The sequence below is a fragment of the Ictalurus punctatus genome, chromosome 9 (genome assembly GCF_001660625.3).
Source record: "Ictalurus punctatus breed USDA103 chromosome 9, Coco_2.0, whole genome shotgun sequence".
Classification (NCBI taxonomy): Eukaryota; Metazoa; Chordata; class Actinopteri; order Siluriformes; family Ictaluridae; genus Ictalurus; species Ictalurus punctatus.
This window is the reverse complement of record NC_030424.2, coordinates 18,865,594-18,880,872: the sequence shown is the minus strand read 5'-3', so window position 1 is coordinate 18,880,872 and position 15,279 is coordinate 18,865,594. Positions and strand designations below refer to the sequence as shown.

At 39.8% G+C, this 15,279-nt stretch overlaps 1 protein-coding gene across 1 annotated transcript; it reads left to right on the top strand.

Annotated features, from left to right (window-relative positions):
- The first annotated feature begins 1,129 nt into the window (after window positions 1-1,129).
- Window positions 1,130-15,253, top strand: shprh (SNF2 histone linker PHD RING helicase). The gene is made up of 29 exons (XM_017477063.3): window positions 1,130-1,762; window positions 2,482-2,611; window positions 2,726-2,944; window positions 3,615-3,693; window positions 3,828-3,978; window positions 4,325-4,421; window positions 4,596-4,846; window positions 5,315-5,932; window positions 6,768-7,019; window positions 7,146-7,224; window positions 7,313-7,476; window positions 8,098-8,354; window positions 8,510-8,631; window positions 8,725-8,813; window positions 8,935-9,027; window positions 9,130-9,237; window positions 9,318-9,460; window positions 9,567-9,740; window positions 9,886-9,948; window positions 10,066-10,291; window positions 11,244-11,381; window positions 11,480-11,581; window positions 11,784-11,855; window positions 12,021-12,209; window positions 12,364-12,456; window positions 12,554-12,640; window positions 12,830-13,008; window positions 13,687-13,767; window positions 13,887-15,253. The coding sequence occupies exons 1-29, from the start codon at window positions 1,208-1,210 to the stop codon at window positions 13,981-13,983; spliced, it is 4,908 nt and encodes a 1,635-aa protein (XP_017332552.1). The 5' UTR covers window positions 1,130-1,207; the 3' UTR covers window positions 13,984-15,253.
- The last annotated feature ends 26 nt before the right edge of the window (window positions 15,254-15,279 follow it).

The window sequence follows — 15,279 nt, the reverse complement described above, 5'->3', positions numbered from 1 at the left end:
TATTATATATTTATATAATAAAATATAGCAAATAACTACTGATATCTCCCCGTGACCCTGAAGAGGATAAGCAGTATAGAAGATGGATGCATGGATGGACTACTGATATCTCCTTAAATTTGGTTGGGTTACTGTACACATGAAACAGTGAAATATGATACCACATCCGAAAAATACAAGACAGAGAAGTATAACACACACACACACACACACACACACACACCTTACGCAGAAATCATATACATGTCATGCACACACTGATTATGTGAGTAATATGTGAACACGTGAGAAGGTGTGAAGGTGCGCTTCATTATGTTATGCCCTGAACTTGCACGTGACCTGAAGTAAATATGTGACACCTTACTTAACATTTGAATTTGGAAAAACTAACCCGTGTAAAATTCACATATTAAGTTCGTGTGACATCTCTCTCTCTCTCTCTCTCTCTCTCTTTCTGCCTAATAGCTGACCCAAAATAATACATTTCGACTTCTTCAGTAGTTTGGCGCTTCAATATACAGATATCTACAGCGCCATCTAGCAGTCTGATCGCGAATACGCTCGATCTTTGTTTTGGATCAAACATACGTCACTTCCGATATTTTAAACATGGCGGAACGCTATGAAATATATCGCATTAGTGGTGCTAAAGCTGAAAGAAATTGATTTCTGTCTCTGCACGCAAGACAAATCTTCGACAGCCGAGTAAGAATATCATATTGTCCGTTACTTTGTTTACTTTGCATGTGTAATCTCTTTGTAATCGGTAACTCCTGCTAGCTAACACGGTAACTGTAGTGTTCCTGTCTGGTATTGACTGTCTGCAGGAACTCTGATAGTTTCAGTAAACTGACACCTAGAATCTTTCATTCAAGATTCATAATACGTTTTCTTGAGTTTAGGCAAAAATATGTTCTCATGAACGACAACAAAATTTAATATCACGTGTTGTCTACAACGAGGTACTAGTTGCGTTAGTGTAAAAGGTCTGGTGTGACTGATATAACCAAGAAGATGCTTCGTTTCCCTCTGCTATTAAATAAATACATTTCAACATCACTCTGTTGTTTACAGGTTTGGAGCTCGGTGTGAGGTGCAATGGTCAGCCAGATAGCAGTGCCTGAGTGCCTGAGTGCTTGAGTGTAAGGATCCCATCTGGACCATTTGGATCTCTTTCTCCATACCTGTAGCTTCTTTTATCTTGAACATGAGCAGCAGGAGGAAACGTGCAGCGCCTGTCCGTATGGACGAAGAGACCAAGGAGAAACTAAACTGGAACATGCATGAGCACCGCAGGACTGAGGGGGATTTTGAGGACCTTGAGGCATTCCCCCAGTCATCTGTGAGCTATCAGCCTGACCCTGTTCCTGATGTGAGCAATGCAGAGGTACTCAGCTGTTCCTCCCTTCTGCCTGCAGAAAAGGAGGAGGAGGAGGAAGCAGGGAGCTCCATGCAGGACTTCTTAAAAGACACCACTGAGCTTAATGTGCCTTCAGTGTTTGCGCTGGGTTCAGGCTGGAAAGCTCTGATTGGAGAGTTTGAACTCTATCCAAAGGTCCCTGTTGAGCTTGCAAACGTTACCTTTTGCCTGCAGCAGACTGGAGATGTTCTGTCAATAAATCTAACTAGCACAAGCTCAGAGGAGCTCACAAGCTGCCCTGTCGAGTGCTCATTTGGTGGATTATTGCTGGAGGATTTGGACTGGCTGCAGAAAAGAAAGGTCATACAGCTCTGTCATTTATCTGGAGAAGGATCTGTAAAGGTATTTGTTTGTGGTTGGAGGGACTCGTGTATTAAATGTGTCTCTACACTATCGGTCAAAAGTTTAGTCACACCTATTCTTTATTTTTATTTATTTTTCCACATTTTAGAATAATAATAATAAAGTCCTCAAAACTTTGGAATAACACATGGAACTATGGGGATAAAAAAAAAAAATCCAATAACAATCAAAATAATTTAGTATTTCAGCATCTTCAAAGTAGACACCGTTTTCGCCTCGAATTTCCAGAAATGTATTCTTAACATTTTCTCAATCCGTTTTTTTTTTTTTTCAAACTGTATTAAAGGAGTTCCCACCTATTCTGAACACTTATTGGCTGCTTTTCGGAATATTTCGCTCTAAGTCATCCATTTAAATAAAAAATATATTTTTGTAAATAAAATCTTAGTTTTCTATTGAAAGAAACGAATATGTTGCACAATTATATTTTCGTCTACAACACCGATTTTTAAGCATTTAATCATAGACCTTCAGATCAAAATATTTTTAAGATCATGAGAAACGTTTCACGTTTGACTGGTACTCTATATGTATATATTTGTAGAGTATAAAACGTTCAGCGTTTGGTAGATTATGAACAAAGCTTTGTCTCCTGTATTAGCCTGCTTAGTACATTCCACATTGTTGTTTATTGAAATAAATTGCCATTGAATACACACAAACCCCAAATCTTTGTTATACTTATGTTTCTGGTGCAGCTAAAGATATTTCTTTTGGAGTCAGGATTGGGACGACCAGAGTTCCTCAGTGAAGGAAATGGACGCTTAAGAAGAGCCAGTCAGCTCTTGCAAAAACTAATGGAATTGTTCCATGACTTCATTATCCCTGGTAGCCTTTCTTTCCTATCAGCTGAGAAATAACCATACTTTCTGCTGACAAGTTTAATATATGTTATGCTTTTAAATAAGCTTGATATAGCACTTGACTCATTTCCCATGCCAGAGATCATGGAAAATGCAGAAGAAGAATGTGACACTGATCTGGAGAGGCAGAACGTGGAAGAACTCTATGACTACGTCAGACACGTTCACCAAAGAGAAGAGCAGAAGCAGAGTTTTGATGTACAGCAACCAGCCCTCATCCCAGTGCTCCGGCCGTACCAGAGTCAGGCTGTCAACTGGATGCTGATAAAGGAACGGTACAAGAGTGAATTCTCCCAAGGTAAATTTATTACTCCTGTCAGTCTGCGTTGTATTGTCTTAATGCAAAGATGGGTTATAAATTAAGAGGAAAACACTATGAGCCACTAGAACAGCTTCAGTGTGCTTTAGTATAACTTAGTAATGGTTTGCCATGACTCTTCCTTCTAAGAGGACAAGTTGGCTCAAAGCATGCCAATGAAATGCCCCTGCAGCATAAGTGTGCCACCAGACACCTCCAAACCAGTCTGTGGTCTTACATAGTGCACTAATGCACGAGCATCACATGCACTGAATATATGCTTTCAACCACAATTTCCAACCGTATATACTGATGTCTTTGCTGTGGACTTAAATGCAGATGTCACTTTAATCGCTGGTCCTTTTGAAACACAGCCAGTTGAACATTGTGACTGGAGCTCCCCAATAATCCATTTTCCAAAGTTGCCCAGATCTTTTACTCTTGCCATCTCAATCCAAAATTGATGTCAACTGAACCTGCTAGTGTAGGGTAGGATGTTAATTGAGTAATTATTGTGCACTTACACCAGTTTGAAAGCATTTTTGTTCATCATATTTATCCACTCGTTTATTATGGTTTTTCCTTTAATTTGTCGCTTGTCTGTATAAATGTATATTGACTGAATTTGCTGAATTGTAATTCATTTTATGCACAACTGTTTTTTCAACAGAACAAAAACTACATTTCCTTTGGAGGGAAGTGATCACGGTGTGTGGAAAGAAGCTGTTTTATAACCCCTACACGGGCTGGTAAGAAAGTTTAAAGAGTACGCTGATATGTGCGCATCCCAATCAAGGACAGTATTAAGGCATGATTTGGGCATTTAACTGAAATTGGTGTTTGTGTAATGTTCTGAATCATGATAATGATCCATTTTAACTAGTCTGATCCGGGAGTTTCCGCTGGCTGGGGTGGACTGGCCTGGAGGAATCCTTGCTGATGAGATGGGGCTGGGAAAGACTGTAGAGGTGCTGGCCCTTATTTTGAGCCACACTCGCCAAGGCCTAAAGCAGAGTACGCTCACCTTACCTGTGGTAAGTGGAATGCAATATGGGTCAGATATTACAAACATGAAGACAGAGTGGCACAGTGGATAACATTAACACCTCACAGGTCCAGGGTCCCTGGTTTGATTTTGAACTCAGGTGACTGTCTGTGTGGAGTTTCTGTGCATGTTCTCCCTGTGTCCACTTTGGTCTCCTTTAGGTTTTACAGGTTCCTACCACCTGAACTGTATGTGTGTGCTTGTGAGTTACAGACGTCCACATTTTACTCCATTCTCCATAAATAATATGATTTACGTGATGTAGGAGAATAAGTAATGTGCAGTTCCTCGTTAATGATGTCTGGTACCTTAAACGTGTGTTTTGTGTTCACCAGGGACAGTCAGTGAACTACTATGTCCCTCCTCCCCCATTAGAGAAGCAAAGTATCAAGCAGTGTGAGATAAAGCCAAGAGAGAAAATCACCCACCCTGGTAAGGAGCCATATTTGTGATTGATGGTTTGTTGCATTCATATTTACTAGCCTACAGATCCGGCAGTATTTCATGAATTATTGTTGTTATTAGTAGCAGAAGTATTTAATAAAAAGCTTTTGCGTTACATACTGTAGCTACTATACTAACATTATATGCTCTTGCTCTTAACAGCTGTCCGTGTGATGCTTCTGACTGCCATTAAGGAAATGAAAGTTGGTAAAGGAGCCTCAATCAATGCCATTTTTACGTACCTCCGGACTATGTACAAATATGACCCTCTGAAAAACCGCAACCACATTAAAAGGACGCTGACAAAAACTATAACGGAAGGTTTAGTGGAACAGGTCAAAGGTCGAGGATTAGCTGGCTCCTTCAAGCTGGGAAAGAACTACAAAGAAAAGAAGAAGAAACCCGTTACCCCAGTACGTATTTGTTACTTTTCAGTATGTATACATTACTTTTCAATATGTATTTTCATGTTAGCATTGTGAAAATATTATGGCAGCACCAGTCAGGTTGTCTTATGCGTTTTACTGGAATGTTGTTAGACATAATTTAAATCTTGACCGTAAACTACAGGGGCAGGTTTAGGTTTTGTTTTTTTTTTTAAACTGGGAATACTTATATATATATATATATATATATATATATATATATATATATATATATGTATGTATGTATGTATGTATGTATGTATGTATGTATATATATATATATATATATATATATATATATATATATATATATATATATGTATATGTGTTCTGTACTAGATGTACAGAGTGTGTTGGTATCTCCTTTTGGTTCAGTCATTATGTTAACAAAAAGTGTTTAAAAAATATTATTATTTATAATTCAGCATTATTGAAAGTTTTTTTTTTTTTTTATAGCAAAAGCCAACTGGGGAGGCTCCTCACAGGAGAACATCACGTCGTTGTGCAGGCCAGGAGCGAGAAGCAGTTATAAACTCCTCAAGTGCAGCTTCTGACTCTGAGGACACAATGTGCAGCCTGGACCCTCCTGTACTCGCAGAGGAACCAAAGCAAGAGCATGATTCACAAGCAGATTGTGAGAAAGAGACCGCGGATTGCCATGTGGCTAATGCTAAACCAGAGCCGATGGAGAGTAATGAAAATCACCAGCTAGAAAATCCTCAGTCAGATATTACCCAAGGTTCACAGTCAGAGCCTTTTCATCCTCCAATTCGAGCATCTGTGGTTCCCTTCAATACAACCGATTACCGGTTTGAGTGTATCTGTGGGGATCTGGGCCTGGTGGACTATAAAGCTCGGGTGCAGTGCATGAACTGTCTGCTGTGGCAGCATGCTGAGTGTGTGAACTACAAGGAGGAGAACCTGGCGACTACTCCATTCTACTGCCCACACTGCCTAGTGGCCATGACTCCTGTTCCCACTGGTGCCACTCTTATCATTTCCCCCAGTTCCATATGCCATCAGTGGGTCGAAGAAATCAACCGGCACATCCGCTCTTCCTCTCTTCGAATACTGGCAAGTACTGTTTAAATTAGAGATAATCCTGATAATTCACACAAGCTTCAAACATACTGTATATTCCTGACATTCATTAGAGCGTTCCTTAGACCTAAAATGTTGAATGCTACCCAAATATTGCCCTCACAATGTTTCTGTGATCAGCTACTGTCATTTTCCTGGCTGACCTGTTCCATGTCTGGTTGTTAGTACACCAGTTGTTTCTTTCTTTTTCAGGGCCCATTGCCCAGTGCTTGTTCAATGGCTCTGATAGATTTTTTCCCTCTTTTCTCAGCTTCAAAATGGCTTGATTTCTCCCATAGACAGCTCTCTGGTCTTCATGTTGGTTTATCATTTTTAACAACAAATGCAGTCTTTACAGGTGAAACCTAGGGCACAAACTAAGAGTAGACATTCAGAGCTGTTAATTCTTGAAACAATCAGTTTAACAAGGCCCATCTGGGCAGCAAGAAACACCGATCAGTCACATGTTCCAATAGTTTTGATCACTGAAAAATGGGTGGTTTCAAACAAAATACTTTTGGTGGGGACTGTAATATTATTAACATAATAATTATCATCCATTGTCCAAGAAACATAAGTAAGAAAACAAAAGTAGGGGGAAAATCAGGTCTAATTCTATTAACGGGAAAGGACCAAAGTGAGTAAATTTTGAACCCATCCAGAGCCTGATGTATATCTGATAACCTGTCAGATAAGCAATGCTTGGATTCATATTTTTGCCATTGTGGGATTGTACCCTGTACCTTGTAAATGAACAATCAAATTTAGCATCGTTTTCATACTACCTGTCAATGTGAATATAGTATAATCAGTTGTGTATGTCTCTCAGGTGTACCAGGGTGTGAAGAGGCATGGGTTCATTCAGCCTCATATCCTGGCTGAGCAGGATGTGGTCATCACCACCTACGATGTGCTGCGTACGGAGCTGAACTATGTGGATCTCCCGCATAGTAACAGCAAAGATGGCCGACGCTTTCGTAACCAGAAACGCTACATGGCTGTGCCAAGCCCCCTGGTAGCTGTGGAGTGGTGGCGTGTGTGTCTGGATGAGGCTCAGATGGTGGAGTGCACGACAGCCAAGGTGACTGAACTATATATAGGCTACTACTATTAAAAAAGCAGTGGTAGAGCAGCTGGTGGAGATATGGTTAAAAAAATGTTTATATATATATATATATATAATATGCATGCTTCCTTTTGTCTTTAGGCTGCAGAGATGGCGCTGAGACTCACATCCATTAATCGCTGGTGTGTAAGTGGAACTCCAGTACAAAGAGGTCTAGAAGGTAAGCTGAGCCTCAGATTGTCATTTAATGTAATGGAATTGAGCACCACAATGTCTGTAACAGTAACTGACATGGAAATGCTCTGCAGATTTGTATGGACTTGTTTTGTTTCTGGGAGTTGACCCATACTGGGTGAAGTACTGGTGGGATCAGCTGCTATATAGACCATATTGCCGTGGAAACACAGGCCCACTCTACAGTGTCATTGGCCAGCTACTGTGGCGATCTGCCAAAAAAGATGTTATCGACCAGGTTAGTTCTTGATGCAGTATATAATGTTTTTGTAATGTCAAATCCTATCACTGTCAGCCACTGCTGAGATGTTAACCAAGGTCATTAGCCATCACCTGCTTGGATTAATGGAAAAAATATATACATAGTAAAATTTCCATTAGACTGTAATAATAATAATAATAATAATAATAATAATAACAATAATAATAATAGTAGATGTCTCTGTAATCATAAAGAATGCTTTGTGCTGATCACAAGATTTCCATTCACATTATTCTCACACACATCTTTTCAGTGCAGTTAGTACTGTGTGACTTTACAATTTGTTGTTGTAGAAGACTATCTGGTGTCCCTCGGATCATGGTGGGTTCCCTTTTGAGTCTGGTTCCTCTCAAGGTTTCTTCCTTGTGTTCTCTCAGGGAGTTTTTCCTTGCCACTGTCACCTGTCTTGCTCCTTAGGGATCTGCAGTAAACCTACATCTGGATTTCTGTAAAGCTGCTTTGTGACAATGCCTCTTGTTAAAAACGCTATACAAATAAAATTGAAATTAATGCAAATATTGGTTTGCAACTGTTGAATTCCAGAAGGAAAGTGGATGATAAATAATTAAATATTTTGCATGTTTCTATTATTTGCAGATCCAAATTCCTGCTCAGACAGAAGAGATCCACTGGCTTAACTTCTCTCCCGTGGAAGGCCACTTTTACCATCGCCAGCATGAGGTCTGCTCACAGGATGCTCTGCTTAAGTTGAGGAAGATCTCAGACTGGTCGCTGAAATTGGGCAGCTTGGACCGTCGCACGGTCAACACCATCCTGTACCCACTGTTGCGCCTGCGCCAGGCTTGCTGCCACCCTCAAGCTGTCAGGGGAGAGTTTTTGCCCTTCCAGAAAAGGTGAGGAACATTCTGATTGGCAGCACAACATATTCGGTCTGGATTAATTATTTTTGCCCTCAAACACCCCTAAAGACTATACAAATGGTTTCCCACCTTCTGGTTGCTTTAATGTGGTTGCTAATATCCATTTCCTGTTTTTAAATCCTGTTCAGTACAATGACGATGGAAGAACTGCTGAAGTCCCTGCAGAAAAAGTGTCGTGTTGAGTGTGAGGAGGCTCACAGGCAGCTGGTGTGTGCTCTCAATGGTTTGGCAGGAATCCACATTATCAGAGGTACCATTTGCTAAAACACCATCCTAATTTACTTTGTTCATATGGTCCTGTTTCAAAACATTCCTGGCCTCTGTGTTCTCACATGTCTGGTAGTTGAGTTTATCGAGGCAGCAGAGATGTACAGAGAAGTGCTTAGATCATCAGAAGAACACAAAGATCGGCTTAAAACGGATTCTCTGCAGGTATAACCCTGCTCTCTATCTCTGTTCAGGTATAGCCCTGCTCTATACTTAGGGAGGGAAAATATCCACATTTTCCCCATCTATAAATCTTATTAATGCTATCTCTATATTCAAAATATAGAGGCTTCATGCTACACACAATTTGATGGAGCTACTAAATGCCAAGCATCCTGGCATACCACCTACTCTTCGAGATGATCGTCTGAAAGAGGAGGTTAGAAAGCAGATCTAAGACAAAAAACCTTTTACAGACTATGAATAAGTACAATTAACCCATGTGACTGACTGAAATTTTCTGCGTGCGTTCTCTAACTAGGCAGAGCAGTTGAAACAACACTACATGACTAAGGTCAGTTCTGAAGTGTCTGAAGCTCAGCAGAACCTCCTACCTGTACTTCAGAACATTAGAGACCTCAAACGCAAGGTAGGATGTTTGAGAACTTGATCTTTTGATCTGCATAAACACACAAGCACAAACAGGTTTCTGATTCAGCTCTATTTTAGGTTAACCTGCGTTCCCCCTGGTGGTTAGACGTCATTCAGCAGGCCATTCAGTACTCAGTGGATGATGACTTGGTTGGCCGCATCCAAAACGAGCTTACCTGCAGCTATAAACAGCAAGCCAATAAACTATCAATGGCTGACAAGTAATTCAGAAGAAGTTCTTCAAGAATTCTACCTAATATCATCTCCGTTTGAGCTTTTTTTGTTTGCTTATTTTGCCATGTTCATCCTGAGCAACATGCTTCTCAGGTTCCGGGATGCCCGAGGTCTCCAGTTTTTACTCAGCACTCAGATGGATGAACTGATGACATCCCAGAAAAGCGTTCAGGATGCTGTAAAAGAGCTAGAAGTTCCACCGTCACAGGAAGTCATTGAGGAGGCGACAGCTTGTCACCTGAGGCCTGTGCGCCTTCCGCTCAACAAGTAAGATCATTTTAGTTGGCTTGGAATGATTTCACTTATTCGTTGTTTGATAATCATCTTTACATATTGTTTAACCCTAGTGCAATATTTTATTCCTGTATGTTAAAAATGGTATATTAAAGCCCTGTTTTGTTTTATTTTATAGCTGTGTATTTTGCAAATCTGACGAACTCTTCACAGATTATGAGTCAAAATTGTTTTCTCACACGTAAGTAATAAAAAACTCATTTGAATTATTCAAGTAAAGCAAAACATACAAGAGCTTAAAGACCTGGTTTTTAAGACACTAATAATTAATCTTAAAAACCTTTATGATGTATCACAGAGTTAAAGGACAGACAGCCATCTTTGAGGATATGATTGAGGATGAGGAGGGATTGATGGACGACAGGCTTCCCACAACTAGTCGCGGTCTGCGGGCAGCCAGTGAGACCGAACGCACCCTGAAAGCCATCTTGTCCTTTGCCAAGATCCGCCGCCTGGACTCTGAACTTATAGAGGAGGGCAATACTTTTATGGAGCTCTTTGAGTTCTGGAAAAAGGAGTACAAGGTTTGAAATCATGTATTGAACAAATATGAGCATTTAAGTATGGATATAATCTAAAGCACTGGCTGACAGGGAAGTAAGCTGAAATGTATACTGAGATGAGGGTGATTACTGTGCTGAAAGAAGCAATGAGAACACACGATTTTTCACGACAAATTGGTGTTTAATGAGAATAGGGTCAAGCACAGATCCTTGAGGTACACCAGTCGTTGCTTAATCATGATTGTACTTCTTAATTTTTCTGTGTAGGGTGTACCCAAGAAATAGTTTGATTTACTATAGCACTTTAAGAATTTTTGATAGAAACTGGAGAAGAGACCAATTTGTTGTTCTCTATGTTCAGTGATCAGTGTGGTAGAATTGGCCTGCAGGAGTTGTGAGGGGATGGGGTTTAGTGGACAGGTGGTGGGCCGGCTGGTGAGGAGGAGCTTAGTCATCGGTGTCAGTGAGGGGTGAGAATAAAGAAAGTGTTGTGCTATGTGTAGGAGGAGACTTGGGGGGTGCACGTGTGTGAGGAGAGCTGCTAATGATTGCCACCTTGTCTGAAGAAGAAAAAAGTGTCCAAGACTTTGGCAGCCAGGGTGAAGAGGATATTGAAAGTAGAGAAGTGTATTTGTAGCGCTGTCATTTTTGTTCCTATAGTAGGTACTTTAAGTACTACCAAACAAAAGTGTAAACTAGCTGCAGCCTCCAACAATGTGGTACTGTCTTTTTGTGCTCTTAATGTGCCCTGTGTAAATGTTTAAATTTTGTGATAAAACACAAAAAAGAAAAAAAAACAACATTCCAGCATGATCACCTTAAATTAAAGACTGAAGTTGGTTTCCTTCCATTGGTACCCTCTGTCTGACTGCTCATTGATCATTAGCCTTTTCTGAGATTAGTACGTGTTCATTTGTAGCTCCTTATGACCACCAACATCACATTATGATCATAAATGTGATGTGGCTACTAGGTGTTGCATGAGTACTGGATGACGTTGAGGGATCGAGTGTCAGCCATAGATGAGCTGGGTATGGCTACAGAAAGACTGCGTGTGCGTCTTCCTGATGAGCCCAAGCCGAAAGTGCTGCACATCATAGAGCCACATGAGGTGGGTAGAACTAAGCCTCTGCTGCACCACAGCTGAATTATATATTGTACCTCTGTGCTAAATGCATGTGCTTGTTTATTGGTTTTTTTGGGGTTCAGGTGGAGCAGAACAGAGTGAAACTGTTGAATGACCGGGCTGTTGCTAAATCGCAGCTACAGAAAAAGCTTGGACAGTTTCTCTATCTTACCAATCTGGAGAAGGTAACAAATAAAGATGTGTTTTATGTCCTGTGTTGTTCAACCATATATTAAGACAAATTAGTATTGTTTAATTACAGTTGCCGCTGAATACACATATTGGCTTACAACTATAAGTGCCTTTCTTTTCTGGTGACTTTATGAATTTCAGTGTAATATTTTGAATAAAGTTTATGCTGATATTTCCACTCAACAATTGTTTCAGTCACAGGATAAATCAACAGGAGGTCTGAATCCAGAGCCATGTCCTATCTGTGCTCGCTCTCTGGGTCAGGAGGTAAGATGAAATGATACACAACTGATAATTATAGTCTAAAAATGTATATGAATATTTGACTGCAGGTAGATAAACACTGTTACACTTTGTGATATGAGTGCATTTGAAAAGCAGTCACACCGTTGCCCGTGCTTGTGTGATTAACTGTGTGTTTGTGTTTGACAGTGGGCCGTGCTCACCTGTGGACACTGTTTCTGTAATGAGTGCATTTCCATCATTGTGGAGCAGTACAGTGTTGGCAATCGAAAGAAAGCTATAAAGTGTGCTATCTGCAGGCAAACCACTTCCCACACCGAAATTTCCTATGTCTTCACCACCCAGGCTGCAGACCAGGACCAGGAAATTCCTGTCAAAGTCAGTACACTTCAATCTTCCAACCCTGAAAACACTATGGAATCTGTGGTTACTTAAGAAACCCGACTGCTTTGTTGTCTTTTTTTGGATTTGTTTTGTGTGCAACATACATTTTAAATCCCCTGTTGATTTAATTTGTTTTTTTATACCGTAGGGAAGTCACTCCACTAAAGTAGAAGCTGTGGTCCGAGCCCTTAAGAAAATCCAGATGACTGACAAAGGAGCTAAATCTCTTGTATTCTCTACGGTAACCATTGTTTGAGATGTTTTTAGGGTGACATTATCAGAAAATACACATTTCAAACAATAGTATTTGATCTGACTCTGCCTTCTATCTTTTTCAGTGGCAGGGCGTGCTAGATATCATTGCAAAAGCACTCTTTGATAACAACATGGAGTTCTCACAGATCAACGGGATTCATAAATTTCAGGTGTGTAAAATGCCAGTACTACGATTCAGAATGAAAACATTTAAGCAATTATTCATTGTTTTGTTGCCAGTATCATGGCTGTGACCATGTCTGCACATTTTGTTATGTACCTGTGCACAAACATCAAAAGCTCAAGCTCACAATAACAGCTTCCCTCTTGATGATAGTAGGTTTTTGATTTCATTTTAGGAGAACTTGAGTTCTTTCAAGTATGAGGAGAATATCAACATCCTGCTGTTGCCGTTGCACACAGGGTCAAACGGCCTGAACATCATCGAGGCTACCCACGTGCTACTTGTCGAGCCCATTCTCAACCCAGCACATGAGCTTCAGGCCATTGGCAGAGTGCACCGCATCGGCCAAACCAAGTGAGCTTACATGTGTAGGACCAAATAGCCGATTGTTGTTGTTTTCTTTCATTGACAAGAAATAAGAGCAGTGCAGGCAGCTGAGAGACAGTTTATTGAAGAATAGCGCTGAACACTGTTTACAATATTAAAAAGGGACACTGCAATTTGTTAGTACTTGATGCGATCTTGTTATCATGTATCTAAACGGAAAAGTACCCCATGTACCCTCCAAATGCACTCTTTCAGTTGCTCCAGAATGTGCCTTATACAATGTCTATCAGGTACACAAACAGTGTGGACACTCAACAAACATTAAAGCTCTGTTTTATATTCCATATACAATATACATATAGATGTAGTTTATGCTGTATGCTGCATCTATGTTATGTCTTTTAAAAGCGCTATATAAATAAACTGAACTTGAATTAAATTGAAATCTCACCTCTAGTGAAAATGAAGGTTACAGATCACTGAAAAGAAATATAAATAGTTTTGGGGCATCTGAGTTGAACTCCAACAAATGAGTGGCTTAAAGGGCATGGAAAAGTCACAGATTTGGGAGAAAATAATAAACTATGCCATAGGGCAGCTTAACAAAATAAGAAATCACAAAGATCCTTTACATGGCACCAACTCACCTCAGATGTCATCATTGGCGAGCCATTAATTTCTTATCCGTTGCTTTTTGTTGCTTAGACCCACTTTTGTGCACCGGTTCCTGATCAAGTCCACTATCGAGGAGCGCATGCAGGCCATGCTGAAAACAGCAGAGAAAAGGTGAGCATATGCAAAAGGAGGTGTGTTTATTAGTTCTGGGTTAGTTTGGTGTATATAATAATAGTGGTCATTTTTGCCTCTAATAATAAAGTGTCTAATGCTATGTGATGAACCTCTAGTCACAGTGCTACAGCCATGAAGCACTCTGAGGCATCAGTGTTCACAGTGGCTGACCTGGCTGAGCTTTTCACTGAGGATAGCGACACACTGGAATGAGACTGGTCAATCACAGCCTCACAGTCTGGCCAGTGAGCACCACAACCAGCAAGAAGGAGCAGATAAAAAGGGACCATTACAGTACTAATCAGTATACAAGCTCTCCACTGCTCCACTCCACTTTGCACTTTTAGATGCTAGTTCCAGTGATTGTAATTTAAATTATTATCTTAGTGTTATGTTCTCATCATACTGGTCAAGTTGACAAGGCTATTCTCCGTGTGAAATTCTGTCCTAAAACCACCTGCTAGCTTTAAAAATAAAATAAATTCACTGATTGTGTTATTAAAATTACAGCCTCAGGATTATTGAAACAACACATAATAACATAGAGGTGCTGTTATCATGATACAGACTGCATTTCACTGTGGGTCAAGGACAAACAAGCAACAAAGGTGCAGAGGTGAGCCTCATATGTCAGTGGACAGGTTCGTATGGTAGAGATGAACATTTTGGTATTTTAAAACTTAATTAGCGTAGCTTTTTTTTTGATTAGCCAGAGCAATATGCCTCTATGTACATATATTGATCAGAGTGGTCTGTTGTAGTATCCTCAGTTTCCATGCATTATTACTGACATCATGTACCACTGTTGAAAATGTAAGTATTTATGAAATATAAATAGAGTAGCACTGCCTTTTTGGCATTGTTATGATCCCAGTGTATCTGTTGTAAGGATGTGAAATTTGGGACCAGTGGCATTTTGTTTCACTTTTCCAGACTAACAAGAACTCTAATGACATTTTAGTACATTCATTTCTTCTGGTTAACATGTCACACCACCAACTTTTGAAAAGAAATACTATTTTTAGTTTGTGCATCCAAAAGATTCACATCTTAAAGGAGTTTTATTTTCAGCCAAAGAGTATGAACTCTTCATGTTTTATTTCTGTCAGATGTCTACGATTAAGTAAGGTTAAATACAATTGTCTGTTAGTTGTCTGTATAATCATTAGTGCAGTGATGGCACATTCCTCCAGAAGTGTTGCACAAGGTGATGTTTGTTTGGGGAAAAATTAACAGATTCATTTTTGTTAAAAATGTCAAATGTGTTGGGTTTTGTTTTTTTTGTTTTTTTAAATGATGAGCTGTATTTCTGTATTTGAGTTTTTAAAAAAAATGTTATGAAGATGTAAAATGTAAATGTCTCAAAGAAAGAAACCACCAGTTTTTACAGCTTTTGAAGGGTGACGTTGTGAATGGTCCATGCTAACATTTTAGCTATTTGCAAGACATTCAATGTCCATAAAACTTTCAGAAAATAGAAGGATCAAGCTATATTGTGTTTCTTTGCTT

Bases quoted from the DNA above. Each gene is read 5' to 3' on its own strand.
- shprh (XM_017477063.3), top strand. From the start codon at position 1,208: ATGAGCAGCAGGAGGAAACGTGCAGCGCCTGTCCGTATGGACGAAGAG. The intron at 5,933-6,767 runs GCAAGTACTGTT...TATGTCTCTCAG, and splicing joins CTTCCTCTCTTCGAATACTG to GTGTACCAGGGTGTGAAGAG. The intron at 12,641-12,829 runs GTGTGTAAAATG...ATTTCATTTTAG, and splicing joins ACGGGATTCATAAATTTCAG to GAGAACTTGAGTTCTTTCAA.